Below are 21,706 nucleotides of genomic sequence, written 5' to 3' on the forward strand. Positions count from 1 at the left end.
GCAGGACCCGTCATTCGCTCCGACCCTTCTGAAGCAGCTGCACCATAGATCCTATAGCTATAGAATCTTTGAGCTGCACCGCTTGGCCCCGCACCTTGCTGTTGGCTGGCGGAGGAGGGAGGCCTGTTCAGATTGTTCCCCCCGGCTGGGCCCCGACCCGGGCTTCTACGCGGTGAATCGGGAGGCATCAATATCGCGGCGCCTCGAAAAAGGCCTCCAGCCACATTCCCAGTCCACAGGCGCGGCCCGTCGGGAAGCCAACTGAGTCCCAGCACATTTACAGGATCATACACACACTTGGGACAATGTACAATTATACCAAGCCAATTGACCTACAAACCTGTATATCTTTGGAGTGTGGGAGAAATCTGGAACTCCTGGAGAAATCCCATGCAGTTCACAGGGAGAACGTACAAACTCCGCACAGACAAGCACTCATAGTCAGGATTGAACCTGGGTCTCTGGTAGAGCAGTACCGTTGCACCACCATAGCATTCATGTACAGAGCGATCTTGGGGTCTAAAGCCATAACTCCTGAAATTGTCAAAGCAAATAGATAGTGGTATGTTTGTCTTCAAGTGTCAGTGCCTTGAGTATAAAGGTCAGGAAGCCATGATGCAAGTTTATAGGGCATTGGTTGGGTTGCATTTGGAGTATTGCATGCAATACAGGAAGGATGTGGCGGCTTTGGAAAGGTGCAGAAGAGGTTTGCCAGACAATGGCTAGATTGGAGGGTATTAGCTGTGAGCAGAGGATGGACTTGATTGGTTTTCTCTGGAACTTTGTAATTTGAGGGGAGACCCAATGCAAGTAGACAATCCCAATTTTTTTTCTGGGGTGGAAATATCAAAAGTGCAAAGGGGATGTGCCGGGCAAGTTTTGGAGCGTGCTGCCAGTTGCGTTGATGGAGGCAGCTGCAATAGCGGCAATAAAGAGGCTTTCAGATAGATCACGTGCAGAGAGATGCGATTTAACATGTTCAGCACAAACATTGGGTGTTTAAGGGCTTGTTCCTGTGCAGGAAGGAACTGCATGGGTTGAATTACACTGAAGATAGAGACAAAGTGCTGCAGTAATTCGGTGAATCAGGTTGCATCTCTGGAGAAAAGGAATAGGTCTTCTTCTTGCGTATGGCATGCACAGCCTAAAGTTGTAGGACAACTTGTTCTATTTGATCTTATTTGGTTGTGCACGCCGGGTTGATTGCATTCATCGAAACAGGGCGGACCACGTGAAGGTTGCAATCTCCCACCCCAAGGAATAGATGACGTTTTGGGATCGAGACTCTTTTTCAGACTGATGCAATGATAAAGGGAGAGGAAAACGAGAGGTATGAAAAGGCTCATAACAAATCATAGCCGGCACCGATGGCCAAGGAGCCCGCAATGGTCCATTGTTGCCTGTGGAGGAGGTGATAACAAAGGGATACAAACAGTAACGAACAGGTTGACTATGGTGAGGGAAGGATAGAGAGAGAAGAATGCAAGGGTTACATTAAATTAGAAAAATCAAGATTCATACTGCTGGGTTGTAAACTGCCCAAGCGCAATATGAGGTGCTGTTCCTCCAATTTGCATTTGGCCTCATTTTGATAGTGGAGGAGGCCCAGGACAGAAAGGTCAGTATGGCAATAGTCATAAGGACATAAGTGATAGGAGTAGAATTCGGTCACTTGGTCCATCACTCTACTTCACCATTCAAGTTAAGTCAAGAGTGTTTTATTGTCATGTGTCCCAGATAGGACAATGAAATTCTTGCTTGCTGCAGCACAACACAATATTGTAAGCATAATACAGAACAGATCAGTGTGTCTATATACCATAGACCATATATATACACAGTAATAAACAGATAAAGTGCAATAGGCTGTTATTGTTCAGAGTTTGTTTGATGTTGTATTTAATAGCCTGATGGCTGTGGGGAAGAAGCTGTTCTTGAACCTGGATGTTCTAGATTTCATGCTCCTGTACCTTCTTCCCGATGGCAAAGGAGAGATGAGCGTGTGGCCTGGATGGTGTGGGTCTTTGATGATGTTGGCAGCCTTTTTGAGGCAGCGACTGCGATAGATCCCTACTGTGCACCTGTAGAGGTTTGAGAGAGTCCTCCTGGACATACCGACTCTCCGTAATTTTCTCAGGAAGTAGAGGTGCTGATGTGCCTTCTTTATATTGCAACAGTGTGCTGGGACCAGGAAAGATCTTCGGAAATATGCACGCCCAGGAATTTGAAGTTCTTGACCCTATCCACCTTAGTCCCGTTGATGTAAACTGGATTGTGGGTCCCCATCCTACCCCTTCCAAAGTCCACAATCAGTTCCTTGGTTTTGCTGGTTTTGAGAGCCAGGTTGTTGTGCTCGCACCATTTGGTCATAGCTGATATATCTATCCCTCCTAACCCCTTTCTCCTGCCTTCTCCCAATAACCTAGGACACCTGTACTGATCAAGAATCTGTCTTTAAAATATCTCCACAGCCTTCTGTGGCAAAGTATTTTACCACAGAGGTCAGATTCACCACCCTCTGACAAAAGACATTTCTCCTCATCTCCTTCCTAAAAGAACGTCCTTTAATTCTGAGGCTAGCCCTAGACCCTCCCACTAGTGGAAACATCCTCTCCACATCCACTCTATCCAAGCATTTCACTATTCTGTATGTTTCAATGAAGTTCCCCTCATTCTTCTAATCACCAGCGAATACTGTGCCGATAAACGCTCACCATAGGTTAATCGACTCATTCCTGGGATCATTCTTGTAAATGTCCCCTGGACCCTCTCCAGAGCCAGCACATCCTTCCTCAGATATGGTGCCCCAAAGTGCTCACAATTGGAAGGGGAGATTGGATGTCTGGCACCCGGTTTGTTCCTGTACTATTCTGTTCCATGTTCTGTGAAGTATTCAAAAGCAAATGGTTCATGACTTTCTAATTTTTCTAATTTATTTTTTGAACAGAGATACTCTCTGGAGCCCATGTCCTGTTGACTGGAGCTAGTAAAGGGATTGGCGAACAGATGGCATACCACTACGCCCAGTTCGGCAGTGAACTTGTGATAACTGCGCGAAATAAAACTCTACTGGAACAAGTAAGGCAGTAAATAATAAATAATGGTCACACAAACAACACCTTTCTTCAGCGCAGCACTCCACAAAGCATAGACACAAAATGCTGGAGTAACTCAGCGGGACAGGCAGCATCTCCGGAGAGAAGGAATGGGTGACGTTTCCGGTCGAGACCTTTCTTTTCTCCAGAGATGCTGCCTGTCCTGCTGGGTTACTCCAGTATTTTGTGTCTAATTTTGATTTAAACAGCATCTGCAGTTCCTTCCTCCACACCTCAAAGCATTTCAGTCAGTGAAATCTCTCAAGAGTATTTCCTGATGGTGAATCGTGTTTGATGCTCAGTAAAGCCTCAAGAACAGGAGTGAATTTTGATTTTTTTCTTCAAATACAAGTTCCTTGTCATAGTCATACAGTATGGAAACAGGCCCTTCGGCCCATCTCGTCCATGTCGACCAAGATGTCCCATCTATGCTAGTCCCATTTGCCTGCATTTGGCCCGTATCCCTCAAAATCTTTCCTATCCATAAAGAATCACCCAACATTCCCATCAATTCCCCTCCCAATTCTACCACTCACCTACACACAATGGTAACTCACAGTCCAAAATGAACCAGATTTAGCCGCGGGACTGACTTACTTACCATCACCCGGAGGGGTCACAACATCGGAGGCCTGGATCGCCTCAGCGCAGAGGGAGAACAAGGAGGGAAGAGACAAAGACTTTAAGACTTTTGCCTTCCATCACAGTGAGGAGGTGCCTGGTGAACTCACTGTGGTGGATGTTAAATTTGTGTTTATTGTGTGTTTTTGTTATTTTTATTATATGTATGACTGCAAGGCAACGAAATTTCGTTCAGATCGAAAGGTCTGAATGACAATAAAGGATACTTTGACTTGACTTTGAGGCTGAAGAAGGGTCCCGACCCGAAATGTCACCCTTCCCTTTTCTCCAGAGATGCTGCCTGACCCGCTAAGTGTTTGTTGTTGATATAATCAAACGTCTGCAGTCCTTTGTTTTCACATTGAGCCCACTGATCTGATGTGGGAGGAGGCAGGAGATCCCAGAGAAACCCATGCAGTCACTTCCAAAAACATTAATTATTCATGAATTAAACTAATAAATTCTGGGCATGTTAATAGGATGGCACAGTCAATAGTCAATGGTAGACATAAACGCTGGAGAAACTCAGCGGGTGAGGCAGCATCTATGAAGCGAAGGAAATAGGCGACATTTCAGGTCGAGACCTTTCTTCAGTCAATAGACAATGGTGCTTGATTATCACATACACAGACGTACAGTGAAATTCTTTTTATGTACATAGAGTCATTGAGTGATACAGTGTGGACACCAGCCACCTTGTCCCAGCTACACTAATCCTAGCAATGTTACAAAATTTTGAGATTTTAAAAATCAAGTCTTTAATTTATCCCATCAGATAAAGCATAAAAGAAGTTTAATTTGACACCTAATTTACTTTCATATCTTCAGTATTAAAAAAGTTATGGCCATTTTCATACTCGGAAATTGGCATATTGTTCCCTATTTATTTTTCATTGACTTAACACAAAAGCTGTGATCGAGAACATTTAATTTAAATCTTTTTATTTGAATTTTGAATTTCACAGAAATTTGCATTCATACAATGATAACAGACAGTGATAGTCAGGACATAATTGTACAACAGTATGTAAACGACCTTCAAAACCCTTACCCTTACCCACCCTCGATCGAGAACATTTAAAGGCCGATAATTTTCTTAAAATTTAAGAGAACTGAAATAAATTTTCAGTTACTATAGATTGAAGCATTCTGAAACAAATATGAAACAAGCTTACTTAGATGACTTGAAATTAAAGCATATAATTAGTTAGTTACCTAATTGTAGCTAATTACAAAATTCAATTACTAGATCTAAACATCTATCCATTTCTTAAGAATAGATTAACATTTTTAAATAGCCTAAGTGTCCAAATAACATTCATACAATAATTCAGAATATAACATAATTTTTAAATCTCATTGTCATGGGTTTATAGGCCAAATGGAAGGAATTTAATGTTTAATACCTGTAAATTAATGGCCATTTAAATCAGCTTGCGAGTGGGATTTTCTGTAACGGGACCATTTAGAACGTTGAGGATGCGGTGAATTTATATCCCCATATCGGCAGCAAATGGCGGCGCACACAGTTGCAGCGGCTCGATATCCACCTGGTCAGTGCTTCGTGTTTTTTGTGTATGCGTGCGTGTTGTTTTGTGCCCTGTGTACTTACTGTCGGGCGAACAACGTCTACGGCCGGCAGGATCTTCTTAGGATTGGAGCCGGTCGCGAATGGGGGGTTACCGCCGAGTTTGTCCGCTCATACAAGATCCCGGCGGATATAGCGAGGAGCCCCGACTCTCCGTGGATCACCATCCCCGCGGGGAGGAGGCGAAGACGGCGCAGAGAGAGAAGGCAAAAGCGAGGCGGGAGGGCCGGCGCGCTAGCCAGGCTACGGAGGCAGCCACTGAAACCACCGCTCCCCAGCCTGTTCCTAACGAACGCCAGATCCCTCGCTAACAAGATGGATGAACTGAGGCTACAGACTGCAGCTAACAACGCCATGAAGGATAACTGTATCCTGTTGATCACGGAGACCTGGCTTCATTCTTTCATATCGAGCTAGCTAGCAGGCTACACAGCACAGCGTCATGACAGGACAAGAGACTCTGGTAAGAGCAGAGGTGGAGGGCTCTGTGTGTACGTGAACAACACCTGGTGTACAAACACAGTGATTGTGGACAGTCACTGCTCCCCGAACCTGGAGTCTGTGACTGTTAAATGCAGGCCCATTTATCTCCCTAGAGAGTTTACTGTTGCCATGATAACTGCTGTGTACATACCACCGGATGCTAATGCTAACTCGGCTATCGGACATTTGTATGGTAGCACTAGCAGTCAACAGAGCATATATCCTGACGGTGTTCACATCATAGCAGGGGACTTTAATCACGCGGACTTGAAGAAAATGCTGCCCAAATTCTACCAGCATGTTAAATGTGCTACAAGAGGAGCTAACACCCTGGACAAGGTCTACTCCAACATCAAGCTGGGCTACAGGGCTAGACCACTACCACACCTGGGTCAGTCGGACCATATGTCCCTGCTTTTAATTCCTGCATATGCCCCCCTCAGGAAAACCGCTCCTACTATTACAAAGACCATCACAACCTGGCCTGATGGTGCTTCTCAGCAGCTGCAGGACTGCTTCGACAGGACCAACTGGGATGTGTTTGAACACCAGGACCTGGAGGTGTTCACAGACAGTGTACTGTGTTACATTAAAAACTGCATGGACACAGTCACAGTGGACAAACGCATCCGGGTCTACCCCAACCAGAAGCCCTGGATGACCCGGGAGGTCCAGCGGCTGTTAAAAGAGAGGAACACCGCTTTTAGGTCTGGCGACAGGGCTTTATACAGCACGGCCCGAGCTTACCTGAAGAGAGGCATCAGAGAGGCCAAATCAAACTACAGGAGGAAGATAGAGGACCACCTGGACAGTAATAACAGCAGGCAGGTGTGGCAGGGGATCCAGTATCTCACCAACGATAAGACCAACCTTGGAGCTGTTGAAGGTGACGCCTCGCTGGCAGAGGAGCTGAACCACTTCTTTGCTCGCTTTGAAGTGGAGCCACCCGAGACAGTCACATCACAGCACATGGTCCGCAGCAGCCTAACCCTCAAGATAGAGGAGCATGAGGTGAGGCGCACGCTGCGGGCCATCAATCCAAGGAAGGCTACTGGACCTGACGGCGTCTCTGGACGCGTGCTGAAGGACTGCGCAGACCAGCTGGCTGGAGTCTGTATGAGGATTTTCAACCAGTCTCTGGCCCAGTCCACTGTCCCACCCTGTCTGAAGTACTCCACCATAGTCCCCTTGCCCAAAAAACCCCACGTTTCCAGCCTCAACGACTACCGGCCAGTCGCACTCACACCAGTGGTGATGAAGTGTTTTGAAAAACTGGCCCGGGGTCATATCACATCACTCCTGCCCCGACGCTTTGACCCCCACCAGTTTGCGTACAGAGTGAATGGATCTACAGAGGACGCTGTAGCCACAGCCCTCCATGCTGCACTGTCTCACCTGGAGCAGCGGGGGAGCTACGTGCGGATGCTCTTTGTGGACTACAGCTCTGCTTTTAATACCATCCTTCCCCACAAACTGGTGGACAAACTGGGGGACTTGGGACTTCCACACTCCACCTGTACGTGGATAAATAACTTCCTGTCGGGTCGCAGCCAGAGAGTCAGAGTGGGCCATCATACATCCACGGCCCTCAGCCTCAGTACCGTCTCTCCACAGGGCTGCGTACTGAGCCCCCTGCTCTACACCATCTACACACATGACTGCACCCCCGCCCACCACAGCAACACCATTGTCAAATTTGCGGATGACACTACGGTGGTGAGACTCATCTCCGGGGGGGACGAGTACGCCTACCGGGATGAGGCGGAGCAGCTGACAGTGTGGTGTGAAGAAAATAACCTGTTCTTCAACACCTTAAAGACAAAGGAAATAATAATAGACTTCAGGAAGAATAAAACGGACATGGTACCACTGACCATCAGAGGACACTGTGTGGAGAGGGTGGCGGATTTCGGCTTCCTGGGAATCCATATTGAGGAGGACCTGACGTGGAGCGTGAACACCTCTGCGCTGCTGTAAAAGGTCCAGCAGAGACTGCACTTCCTGATGGTGCTCAGGAAGAATAACATCACTCAGAGACTGCTGCTGTCCTTTTATCGGTGCTCCATTGAGAGCATCCTAACATACTGTGTATGCGTATGGTACACCAGCTGCACAGCGGCTCAGAGGAAAGCGCTCCAGAGGGCCATTGACAACGCCCAGAGGATTGTCGGCTGCCCTCTCCTTACCTTGGAGGACTTACGCAGTTCCCGCTACATCAAAAAATCCCAGAGTATTATAAAGGATATTTCCCACCCCGGTCACTCCCTGTTTGAACTGTTGCCGTCAGGCAGACGGTACAGATCTACAAGGACAAGGACGAACAGACTAAAAAACAGTTTTGACCCCACTGCTATAAAGGCACTAAATGTAGCTGCCAAGGAACGCAGGGGCGATACATACTAGAGGACTGTGGAATACTGTGAAATCGACAGAAGGATGGAGGGTTGGTTGTTTATGCGTGCTATTTTCATGATATTTATTTTAGTTGTTTATCTTCTTTTAATATTTAACCTTGTATGTATTGTCGGCATTGACGGCTTCAGAAGCTGCTTTTAAAATCATTCCAGCGGTTAACTTGTCGGGTGAATTTTTTTTTAAAAACACACAGAACGGCCGTAGGAACGATTCTTTAGCAAAATCTTGCACTTCAACAAATATAATTCAGGACCAGGTCGGGGAAGAAACCCCGTTTTAACCCCCCCCCCCCCTCAAACGCGCCAAAATCGCGCACACGGCCAGTGGCAGAATTACAGCGCTGCTGAAGTTTTGTAACATACCTACTAATCCCACTTGCGTGTGTTTGGTCCATATCTCTCCAAACCTGCCCTATCCATGTACCTGTCTAACTGTTTCTTAAACTTTGGGATAGTCCCAGCCTCAACTACCTCCTCTGGCAGCTTGTTCCATACACCCACCCCGGACACTCCCTGTTTGAACTGTTGCCTTCAGGCAGACGGTACAGATCTACAAGGACAAGGACGAACAGACTAAAAAACAGTTTTGACCCCACTGCTATAAAGGCACTAAATGTAGCTGCCAAGGAACGCAGGGGCGATACATACTAGGGGATTGTGGTACACTGTGAAATTGACAGAAGGATGTAGGGTTGGTTGTTTATGCGTACTATTTTCATGATATTTATTTTTGTTGTTTATCTTCTTTTAATATTTAACCTTGTATGTATCGTTAGCTTTTAGAAATGTTTGAATGGTGCACTGACTGGCTGACATTTTAAAATTTCGTTGTACAGGTGCACAACCTTTTATCCGAAAGCCTTGGGACCAGACACTTGTCGGATTTCGGACATTTTCGGATTTCCGAATGGAAGATTTTTAGCGTAGATTAGGAAGGTAGCGCGGGCGGCTTGAAAAGTTTGGAGCGGCTGCCTCCTCCCCGGAGACCGGGGAATCATTGTAAATCATTGCATAAATGTTAGTCAGTTAGTTTGGAGGGATTTTATGTGGTGGTGGTGAAGGGGGAAACTTTAATTCTTAGTCCCCTACCTGGTCGGCAACTCCCAACATCGCGGAGCTGGGGGCTCCGTCCGGCCGCGGGCGGCGCCGGTTGGAGCTCCAACCCCGGCAACTCTACCCCTGGCTGCGAGGCGCTCCAAATCCAGCGCCGCCCGCGGCCGGACGCCCGCAGCCCCAGCTCCGCGAATGTTGGGAGTCGGCGGCCACAGCGCTCCGGAGCTTAGCGCACGGCGACCCGGTAAGGCATTGCCCGCTCCCCGCTGGCATCCCAGCGCTGCGACGCCGCCGACTCCCAACATTCGCGGAGCTGGGGCTGCGGGCGTCCGGCCACGGGCGGCGGTGGATTTGGAGCGCCTCGCAGCCTGGGGTAGAGTTGCCGGGGTCGGAGCTACAACCGGCGCCGCCTGTGGCCGGACGCCCGCAGCCCCAGCGGCCACACTGCTGCGGAGCTTACTGCACGGCGACCCGGTAAGGCATTGACCGCTCCCCGCCTCTCCGGCCAGGTAGGGGACTAAGAATTAAAGTTTACCCCTTCACCCCCCCCCCCCTTCACATAAAAGCCCCCCAAACTAACTGACTAACATTTAAACAATGATTTACAGATGTTTAAGTGTCTCCCCAGTCTCCGGGGAGGAGGCAGCCGCTACAGTAGTACAGACCTGGGTTGACCGTGGATCGTTTCGGGTCAAGTTTGGCGCCAAACGCGAGCTTTGGTGTGCAGAAGACATCCTGGAAAAAATGGTCGGTTTTCGGAGTTTTTCGGTTTCCGGAACACCGGATAAAAGGTTGTGCACCTGTACATGGTTCATGTTACAATGACAATAAAGAAACTATTCTATTCTATTCTAAATACACTGCCGGTTCTTCGGGGGGGGGAAAATCACAGTTCCGCAACTTAAAATATGAATTAAATACATCTTAAGAAACACTTTTATACATAAAAATAAACTACTTTCTTTTGCCTGGTCCTCCATAAAATATGTCCCAGTTGTCGGCATTGACGGCTTCAGAAGCTGCTTTTAAAATCATTCCAGCGGTTAACTTGTCGGGTGAATTTTTTTTTAAAAACACACAGAACGGCCGTAGGAACGATTCTTTAGCAAAATCTTGCACTTCAACAAATATAATTCAGGACCAGGTCCCGTTTTAACGTCCCCCCCAAACGCGCCAAAATCGCGCACACGGCCAGTGGCAGAATTACAGCGCTGCTGAAGTTTTGTAACATACCTACTAATCCCACTTGCGTATGTTTGGTCCATATCTCTCCAAACCTGCCCTATCCATGTACCTGTCTAACTGTTTCTTAAACTTTGGGATAGTCCCAGCCTCAACTACCTCCTCTGGCAGCTTGTTCCATACACCCACTACCCTTTGTGTGAAAAAGTTACCCCTCGGATTCCTATTGAATCTTTTCCCCTTGTACATGTGCCCAAGGACCCAGACTATGGCCATGACCTCTCTGCTCAATGTTTTTTCTCACCTCTGCGCTGGAACTTTATATAGGTGCCCCGTGGCTGTCATGGTGAGAGTCCATTAATATCTGACATTCTCGCTGGTAATAAACTTGGCAGCACAACACAACAGTTCGATAACTCATCCCTTTCCACTCAAACCACCCCCTCCCCAGGTACTTTCCTGTCTATGTATCTGTCACTGTCTATGTATCTTGTTTCCCTTTCCCCTGGCTAGTCTGAAGAAGGGCCTCGACCCGAAACGTCACCGATTCCTTTTCTCCAGAGACATTGTCTGACCTGCCTAGTTACCCCAGCTTTTTGCATCTACCTTCCATGCAAATTCATCTGGAGTTTGAACAGTTCAGTCGAGCTCCCTATCTCAATGATTCTTATGAGAGAGTTTTCCCAGATTTCCTCAGCCTTTGTGTGAAGATCTGGTTCCTGAAATATTCCTTAGATCCGACTTTTTAAGACACTGTCTATTTGTCCTCAGCTGCAAAAAAGCATCTGGTACAGCTGGTCGTGCCACTGCCCCACAGTGCCAGAGATCCGAGTTCAATCCTGACCTCTGTTGCTGTGTGTGGAGATTGTGGGTTTGTGGGTTTCCTCTGGGATCAGATACTGATCTGATTTCCTCCCACATCAGACCTGTAAGTTAAATGTGGAAACAAAGAACTGCAGATGCTGGCTTGTACCAAAGATAAACACAAAATTCTGGAGTAGCTAAGCGGCTAAAGGACCTGTCCCACCTTTACGTTTTTTTCGGCGACTGCGAACGTCAGTGACTGATGCCCTAAAAACCGTCAAGTTGTGTGACATTCCGCGTCACCGACACGTGAAGCACGTCACCTGCCTTCACACTACAGCGAAGTATAATAATCACATTGGAAACCAACACCCGCTTCCTTGTTGGTTTGCCCGCTGCCCGAACAGATTGTGCTCTGGGGTTTTTAAGTATGTCACTCTCTGCGAGGTCTCTGTTTCGACCCAGCAGTATCCTGTTTCTATCTCACCACGCTCCGCTCCCGTACTCCCAGCCGAGTTGGATCTCTGCTGCAGATATCGTTCTGCTTTTAATTCTCACCGTTCGTAATTCCGCCCCGCTCCCTTTCCCCTAGACATACCAAGGCCAATAATCTTTAAGCAATCGGCGCCCAGTCCCAGTCCCCGAGATCGCTGTTTCTAAGCATTCTCCTCCGGCTTCAATCTAAACAAGCAAGCTTGTGTTCATCCTCGTGGATTGCTCAGACCCCCTCGCTAGCTCTTTAAATAGCGATACATTCCATGTGTGTCGATCTTTGTGATTGCAAGAGCAATGAGGACCACCCTCGCTAGTCATTCTGACCTTGTGCCGAGTTGTGTGTGTACATCATAAGAAATAAAACAGCAAAGTTGCAGATGTGGAGCGTCATTGGCCGTTACCCGCAGGACATATACGCCAGCGTGTGACAGGCCGCACGACATGAAAAGACACCCAGATGTCGCCTGAAGATTTTGAACATTCCAAAATCCAGGGGCGACAGGGAGACACGGTGCGTCTCCGTGGGTCACTACATGCGTCACCCTGCGTAACGATGCATCACGCCCCGACCACGCTGCGACAACCTCTTTACAGGCTGTCGCCGAAGGTGTCGCTCAAGTGGGACAGGCCCTTAACCCATGACCACATGAGTTTTCCCCGGGTGCCCCAGGAGAGAAAAGACTTTGCCTTCCATCACAGTGAGGAGGAGATACACTGTGATGGATGTTTGTGTAAACTGTATTGTTTGTATCTCTTGTAGTAATTGTCTCTGGTTCTATGGCTGTGGAAACTAAGTTTTGTTTGAGCCTCACTGAGGTTCAAATGACATGTAATAAATATTCAATTCAATTCAATTCACTTCAATTTCCTCCCACATTCCAAAAGCGTGCAGGTTAATGGGCTTCGGTAAACAATGTAAGTTGTCCCTAGTGTGTAGGATAGCACTAGGGTATGGGGATCGCTGGTTGGCGTAGACTTTGTAGGCCGATAGGCCTGATTCTGTGTTGTATCTGTAAACTAAGCTAAATCTATTTGACTTAGGAAGTTGGTTAAGGACAGCTTAAAAACTTTTAAAAACTTTATAGTGGTGGTTTTTACAACTTCTCAAAGATCTACCTTCGATTAGCCACTAATTTGTCGGAGATGGTTAGAAAAGTACTCACGCTCTCCACAACACATTTGAGAAAGCTAAGATGAGTCTTCTAGGTAGTCTCTTGATTAATATCTTGTTTATTGTAGTAATACCAAACAATGAAATAAGTCATCACCCGTTCTTCATCGCCGTTCCATTCCTGTCATCTAAATCATAAAAAACTCTTCTTGTAAAAGTACATCGTCTGACAACATATATATGTCCCAATCATGCTCGTGGTCATGGTGGAAATCTGTTTCATCCCATGGCCTGACATCAAACTGAAACTAATCACCTGAGAGTCTGTGCCAGAATCCTCTCGCTAAAAACACGCCCCGGACTACGTATAAAATCCCACCCACATTTACACAGGCAGATAATAATTAAAGGTAACTAGACATGACTATAATAAACTTACTTAAGTTAAATGGCTCCAACAAATTTTGTTTTGAAAATGTTCTCCGTTGTAGCGTGGACTTCAGAGGTCAGAGTTGGTCATCCTACAAACAACTCGAGAGCAGTCCTGAGCTACGATCTAGCCTAGTCTGGGAGAGCTTCAGACTATATTTAATCGGACTTTACTGGACTTTGTGTTGCACTAAACGTTATTCACATTATTCCCTTTATCATGTATCTGTACACTGTACATGGCTCGATAGGAATCATGCATTGTCTTTCCACTGACAAGCAACAAAATCTTTGCCCTGTACCTCGGTACACGTGACAATAAACTACGCTAAATTAAACTAAATCAGAAGGTAGACACAAAAAGCTGGAGTAACTCAGCGGGCCAGGCAGCATCTCTGGGCAAAAGGAATGGGAGATGTTTGGGGTTGAGACTGAGAGTCGGGGAAAGGGAAATGAGTGATATAGACAGTGATATAGAATAGAATAGAATAGAATAGAATAGAATAGAATAGAATAGAATAGAATAGTTTCTTTATTGTCATTGTAACATGAACCATGTACAACGAAATTAAAAAATGTCAGCCAGTCAGTGCACCATTCAAACATTTCTAAAAGCTAACGATACATACAAGTTAAAATATTAAAAGATAAACAACTAAAATAAATATCACAAAAATATCACGCATAAACACCCAACCCTCCATCCTTCTGTCGATTTCACAGTGTACCACAGTCCCTTAGTATGTATCGCCCCTGCGTTCCTTGGCGGCTACATTTAGTGCTTTTATAGCAGTGGGGTAAAAACTGTTTTTTAGTCTGTTCGTCCTTGTCCTTGTAGATCTGTACCGTCTGCCTGACGGCAACAGTTCAAACAGGGAGTGTCCGGGGTGGGAAATGTCCTTTATGATACTCTGGGATTTTTTGGTGCAGCGGGAACTGTGTAAGTCCTCCAAGGTAAGGAGAGGGCAGTCGACAATCCTCTGGGCGTTGTCAATGGCCCTCTGGAGCGCTTTCCTCTGAGCCGCTGTGCAGCTGGTGTACCACACGCATACACAGTATGTTAGTATGCTCTCAATGGAGCACCGATAAAAGGACAGCAGCAGTCTCTGAGTGATGTTATTCTTCCTGAGCACCCTCAGGAAGTGCAGTCTCTGCTGGACCTTTTTCAGCAGCGCAGTGGTGTTCACGCCCCACGTCGGGTCCTCCTCAATATGGATTCCCAGGAAGCGGAAATCTGCCACCCTCTCTACACAGTCCCCTCTGATAGTCAATGGTACCATGTCCGTTTTATTCTTCCTGAAGTCTATTATTACTTCCTTTGTCTTTAAGGTGTTGAGGAGCAGGTTATTTTCTTCACACCACACCGTCAGCTGCTCCACCTCATCCCGGTAGGCGTACTCGTCCCCCCCGGAGATGAGTCCCACCACCGTAGTGTCATCCGCAAATTTGACAATGGTGTTGCTGTGGTGGGCGGGGGTGCAGTCATGTGTGTAGATGGTGTAGAGCAGGGGGCTCAGCACGCAGCCCTGTGGAGAGCCGGTACTGAGGCTGAGGGCCGTGGATGTATGATGGCCCACTCTGACTCTCTGGCTGCGACCCGACAGGAAGCTATTTATCCACGTACAGGTGGAGTGTGGAAGTCCCAAGTCCCCCAGTTTGTCCACCAGTTTGTGGGGAAGGATGGTATTAAAAGCAGAGCTGTAGTCCACAAAGAGCATCCGCACGTAGCTCCCCCGCTGCTCCAGGTGAGACAGTGCAGCATGGAGAGCTGTGGCTACAGCGTCCTCTGTAGATCTATTTGCTCTGTACGCAAACTGGTGGGGGTCAAAGCTTCGGGGCAGGAGTGATGTGATATGACCCCGGACCAGTTTTTCAAAACACTTCATCACCACTGGTGTGAGTGCGACTGGCCGGTAGTCGTTGAGGCTGGAGATGTTGGTTTTTTTGGGCAAGGGGACTATGGTGGAGGACTTCAGACAGGGTGGAACAGTGGACTGGGCCAGAGACTGGTTAAAAATCCTCGTCCAGACTCCAGCCAGCTGGTCTGCGCAGTCCTTCAACATGCGTCCAGAGACGCCGTCAGGTCCAGTAGCCTTCCTTGGATTGATGGCCCGCAGCGTGCGCCTCACCTCATGCTCCTCTATCTTGAGGGTTAGGCTGCTGTGGACCATGTGCTGTGATGTGGGTGTCTCGGGTGGCTCCACTTCAAAGCGAGCAAAGAAGTGATTCAGCTCCTCTGTCAGCGAGGCGTCACCTTCAACAGCTCCAAGGTTGGTCTTATAGTTGGTGAGATACTGGATCCCCTGCCACACCTGCCTGCTGTTATTACTGTCCAGGTGGTCCTCTATCTTCCTCCTGTAGTCTGATTTGGCCTCTCTGATGCCTCTCTTCAGGTTAGCTCGGGCCGTGCTGTATAAAGCCCTATCGCCAGACCTAAAAGCGGTGTTCCTATGGAGAGATAGAGAACAAATGAATGAAAGATATCTCTCTATATCTCTCATTTCCTGTCCCTGACTCTCAGTCCTATCCCCAACACTCTTGCTTTCACCGTGATTGACGCATCGTACGTCGACATAAAGAAATAACGACACAAAGTGCTGATGATCGAGGCGGCACGGTGTCGCAGCGGTAGAGTTGTTGCCTCACAGCGCCTGAGACCCGGCTTCAGTCCTGACTACGGGTGCTGTCTGTATGGAGTTTGTACATTCTCCCCGTGACCTGCGTGGGTTTTCTCCGGTTTCCTCCCACACTCCAAAGACGTACAAGTTTCTAGATTAATTGGCTCAGTATAATTGTAAATTGTCCCTAGTGTTAGTGTGGGGGGATTGCTGGTCGGTGTGGACTGGTGGGCCGAAGGGCCTGTTTCCGCTCTGTGTCTCTAAACTAACCTAAACTAAATTAAAATGTATTGTCAAATGTACCTATGTACCTTGGTACAGTGAAATTGTTTGTTTTGCATACAATTAGAGTTGCCAACTGTCCTGTATTAGTCGGGACCTCATTTATTGGGTTAAATTGGTTTGTCCCATACGGGACCGCCCTTGTCCCGTATTTGACGGCTACTGCCAGGTGCTCCTCAACTTACGATGGGGTTACGTTCCGATAAACCCATTGTCAATTACATTTAATACACTGAACCTACCGTCACCAGTGTGTTCAGGCTTGGACTGCCAGGCGCTTGTGGGTTTTCATTCTCCGGGATAAGGGCCTGTCCCACTGTACGAGCTAATTCAAGAGTTCTCCCGAGTTTCCTCTGAATCGAACTCGGAGAATTGCTGCTACGGTAATAGGTACTCGGGGCTCTCATGGACATTTTTCAACATGTCTTCACGAGCTTCCCGAGTACCTGCCGTTAGCGTTACGAGCCGCTAAGAGATGTCCCGAGCACCGAAGTAGCCGCTACGTACATTCCACGTGCTTACCACGACTTTGATTTTTTTAAACTTGGGAAAGCTCTTGAATTACCTCGTACAGTGGGACAAGCCCTTTAGTTAAATCGGGGAGAAAGTGCACAAGCTAGCTTTAGATACTAAAAAGCCAGCTCAGGCGAGCGAGTGCGTCTGTTCCCGCCAAAACACCAAGTTCCAGTAATATCTGGTGTTGTTCGGTTGGTTTGGCATGTGCAAATATGGATAAACCTGCAAAAACGAAAAGACTGTGCAGCGATAACAAGCCGTGAGAAGCAAAAAAGACGTGGGTTTAGCCCGTCAGCGGTGACTCAACGAAGGCCTTCTGTACTTTATGCCATTGGGAATTTGCCCCTTATTTTGACCTTTTGTCCCTTATTTGGGAGTGAGAAAGTTGGCAACCTACATACAATCCAGTAACATCATACTATATAGGTATGTTACAAAACCTACCTGAATCGTCATTGGGAATCTGCCCACAGCCATGTCAGCGATTTTGGCGCTATTTGGAGGGGGTGGGTTTAAAACGCGATTTTTACTAGGCTGTTCTAATCGCAGATGTTCAGCCTAGTACATCATTAACGAAAAATCGCTGCAAGACCCGGTCGCAAAAGGTATTATTAGTTTTATAGGCCTCGATAATATAGTTATAATAGTTTTAAAATTACTCTCTCATTCCGCAACCTCTCGCAGCCCCAGGGTTTTATAAAGCAAACAATTAAAGGTATGTACCTTATTTTTACATTAAATGGGGCATATATATAACCCTGTATATCAAGTTATCTATAGCGAGTAGTTCATTTTGGGCTTTTTATATCCCGCAGTATTTTTCTCGGCATTTGAGGGCACTAATCCAGCGCGATGTGAACGTTCCAAACCAGCGCGTTCACATGAACCCACTAGAAAGCCGATTTAAATGGGCATTTATTTACAGCAATTGAACACTAAATTCCTTCCATTTGGCCTATAAATTAATGTAAATTAGATATAAAAATCATGTTATATTGTGAATTATTTGTGAATAATCTTTGGACACAGGCTATTTAAAAATGTTAATCTTTCCTTAAGAAATGGGCTTTTGACTATCCAAGATCACAGCTTTTTTGTAATGTCCATTGAAAATCAATAGGGAACAAGATGCTAATTTCCGAGTATGAAAATGGCCATAACTTTTTTAATACTTGAGATATGAAAGTGAATTTGGTGTCAAATTAAACTTATTGTTATGCTTTATCTGATGGGATAAATTGCAGACTTGATTTTTAAAATCTCAAAATTTTGTAACATTGCTATACTATAGATAAGCACAATCATAGATAAGCACAAACGTGCAATGAGTGTTGCGTAATTGTAGACTTCAGAGATAGTGCACAAAGAGTCACCACATTTCTGACACCCACAAAGTTTCAAAGTTCTTAAGAGTGCAGTCTTATCTTGGCTGTAAAGGCCCATTGTCATGGTAGCACCGATCTTCTCCTCCATCCGCCGCCATCTTGAAAACAGCCCTTTGTCCAGTGTTTGCCGCCGTCACCGCCTCCCTGCACCCTCCTCCCCGGTTCTTGGTTCCCGGTCTTTGGGTCTCGGGTCGAACAGGAGACGAGCCTCGGACAACTCCGGGTGCGTTCCCGGTTCTACGCAGGCGAACCAGGCTCGTGGTCGAAGTGCGGCCGCAGTTCACCCGGAGCTTCTACAGCCCTGCTGCGGGTGGCTGGAAGCTGGAGTAATTCAGCGGGTCAGGCAGCATCTCTGGAGAACAAGGTTCGGTGACATTTCGGATTGATGCACAAATATCTTGTTGCTGCTTCAGTGTAGCAGTGGGAGTTCACTCAATGGAGGTGCCATCTTTTGATCCCGTGTATTAAAAAGATTTTGTGGGTGATCGATGGTCGACGCGGACTCGATGGGCCAAAGGGCCTGTTTCTGTCCTGTACGTCTAATCCGAAGTAAACCCAGCGGCTACAATCATCGGGAAGTGGTCAAAGGAGCCACACTGCTGCATTGTGTTTGTTTTGGCTGTGAGTCTACATTAACCTACATTTTCAACCATTTTGTTTTGAAAGGTGGAGGAAAAGTGTTTGCGTCTTGGAGCTCGGAAAGTCCACTCCATCTCCGCCGACATGTCTGATCCAAAGAGTGGAAATCAAGTGGTGCAATTCGCTCTGGAAAAACTAGGTTAATGTTTAATTCTTATCAGTGTGTAAATAGATTGGGAGATTTTATTACTTTCCTGCGGAAAGTAATAAAAGAATAAAATAAAGGGGAAAAAGGTTTGATGCTAACTGTCAGAAATGGGAAATCAAAAGTCAAGAGGTGCACAGTGGTGCAGTGGTAAAACTGCTGCCTTACAGCATTAGAGATCCAGTTTCGATCCTGACTACGGGTGCTATCTGTACAGAGTTTGTACATTCTCCCCGTGACCACCTAGGTTTTCACAGGGTGCCTTTATAAATTTCAATAGCCTTTGTAAATTTCCTAGTGTGTAGTACAGAAAGGTTGGTCTGTATTTCGTGGGCCTGTTTCTGCTCTGTGTCTCTGAACTAAACTAAAAAAGTAAAGAGCGTTTAATTGTTTAGTTTAGTTTAGAGACACAATGCGGAAACAGGCCCTTCGGCCGACCGACCAGCGATTCCCGCACACTAACACTATCCTACACACTCTAGGGATACTTTTTACATATATACCAAGCCAATTAACCTACATACCTGCACGTCTTTGGAGTGTGGAAAGAAACTAAAGATCTCGGAGAAAACCCACGCAGGTCACGGGGAGAAAACCCACGCAAGTCACGGGGAGAAGTACAAACCCTGTACAGACAGCACCTGTAGTCAGGATCGAAACCGGATCTCTAGGGCTGTAAAGGGCCTGTCCCACTTGGGCGCCATTTGCGAGTCACGCAGATGGCGCGCGAAGATTTTGTACATCCCAAAATCCTGGGGCGCACCATGCGCGGCGCAACGCGTAGATTACGTGCAAATGACGCCCAAGTGGGACAGGCCCTTAAGGCAGTAGCTCTACCGCTGCGCCAGTGTGCCGCCTTAAATATCATATGTATTGGCAACGGAACGAAAATTCTTCCTTGCTACATCTTACAGGCCCGTTAACACAATAACACATGAATAGATGTACAATAATCAATAATCTAATAAATGAATTACAGTAACACTGGGTAACTATAGTGTTTAAAAAAAACTACTTATAGGGTTATTGAGGAAGAAAAATGATATTGGCACTAATTAGATGGATCTTGCAAAGAGCTCTTGCTAAGGGCGGCACGGTGGTGCAGCGGTAGAGTTGCAGCTTTACAGTGTCAGAGACTCGGGTTCGATCAAAACAACGTGCTGTCAGTACGGAGTTTGTACGTTCTCCCTGTGACTGCGTGGGTTTTCTCCGAGTGCCCCGGTTTACTTCCACACTCCAAAGATGTGCAGATTTATAGGTTAATTGGCTTTGGTAAAATTTGTAAATTGTCGTTAGTTTGTGTAGGATAGTGTTAGTGTTTCGGGGGGATGGCTGGTTGGCATAGACTCAGTGGGCCAAAGGGCCTGTTTCTGCACTATCTCTGTAGTCTATAGTATACAACTGGCTTAGATGTAAGTGGAAGAATGTTACTGTGACTGAGGTGATAGTTAGAAGATTGTTTCTCATGCAACAGATGCCGTTCCAGAGGTAGCAGTGGAGGCAGATTCAATCATGACATTGAAAATAGAGTTGGTTAAGAAATTAATGGTGAGTAGGAAGGGGGGGAGAGATAAGCAATTTTGCAGGAGAAGGAAGGAGAATGGGGTTGAGAGGGAAAGATAAATCAGCCATGATTGAATGGCGGAGTAAACTCGATGAGCCGAATGGCCTACTTCTGCTCCTGTGACTTCTGATCTTATAAACACGCACACGAACACGCACACGCACACGCACACGCACACACACACACACACACCACACACACACACTCACGCACACGCATGCACACAGGCACTGCTATCTGCAGTGTTTGGGTACCCAGCATTTTGCTTGAGTTACTCCAGCATTTTGTTTCTATCTTCAATATAGGGTGGAGGTTTGAATTTAACAAGTATCAGGAGGTGTGTGTAACACTTATGTGTGTGTGTGTGTGTAACATGTCCCGCCATGTGGCAAACGCGACCTAACGTGGTCGCTTGAGCTGTATGGCCTCCTGGGGCCAGGCGCACTTCGATCGCCAGAGCCATATGGAGTTGTGCGGAGCTGGTCCCGACATCGCGCGGGGCTCCGAAAAACTGACCGTGTTCAAAAATTCCGCGCGGCAACGGCCTGCCGGCCCGCAGCCGCCTCAACGCCATACGCACCACCTCGAACGGCGTGCGCAGCATCTCGACGCCGTACGCACATCTTGACGCCGTACATCACACGCGAACTTTCCGTGGACTTCGCTCGAACTTCACGTCACTCACTTGACCTCCGTGCGGGCCCCGCTTCCGGTTTGATCGTGCTCGCCGCATGCAGGTGTATGCTGGTGGGATCGGCCCTATACGGGGATCACTCGACCTCCGCGCGGCCCCCGCTTCCGGTTTGGTCGCGCTTGCTGCATGCAGGTCGCATGCTCGTGGGACAGGCCCTTTACTTCAGCACTTTGTATTGTATTTGGTATCTGGGAGGAAATGGCCGAGTGAGGCAGTGCTTGGAATAAAGTGAACTTTTACTCATTCCATCCTTTCCGCAGGTTCTCTGAACTATTTGGTTTTGAATCACATCGGATATGATCCTTTCCAGATGTGGGGTGGGAACGCTGAGCACACAAGCTGGCTGATGCAAGTAAGGTTTTGGTTCTGTTTAAAATTACTTTATTTCCATAAGTGAGTTTGGCAGCAATGTGGAAGTCGATCCTAATTTGAGGAAGGACATTCTTGCTTTTGAGGGAGTGCAGCGTAGGTTTACAAGGTTAATTCCTGCGATGTCATATGCTGAGAGAATGGAGCAGCAGGGCTTGTCTACTCTGGAATTTAGGAGGATGAGAGGAGTCTTATTGAAACATTTAAGATTGTTAAGGG

General features: G+C 47.0%; 1 protein-coding gene across 1 annotated transcript in view; it reads left to right on the top strand.

The window, feature by feature from the left end:
* Positions 1-21,706, top strand: part of hsd11b1la (hydroxysteroid (11-beta) dehydrogenase 1-like a) — a 51,368-nt gene that overhangs the window by 14,365 nt on the left and 15,297 nt on the right. Inside the window, exons 2-4 of the mRNA XM_055658981.1 lie at positions 2,948-3,078; positions 18,743-18,854; positions 21,379-21,470. Coding sequence (XP_055514956.1) covers positions 2,948-3,078; positions 18,743-18,854; positions 21,379-21,470 — 335 coding nt within the window. The remainder of the gene's footprint in view (positions 1-2,947; positions 3,079-18,742; positions 18,855-21,378; positions 21,471-21,706) is intronic.

The sequence above is a fragment of the Leucoraja erinacea genome, chromosome 29, assembly GCF_028641065.1.
Source record: "Leucoraja erinacea ecotype New England chromosome 29, Leri_hhj_1, whole genome shotgun sequence".
Classification (NCBI taxonomy): Eukaryota; Metazoa; Chordata; class Chondrichthyes; order Rajiformes; family Rajidae; genus Leucoraja; species Leucoraja erinaceus.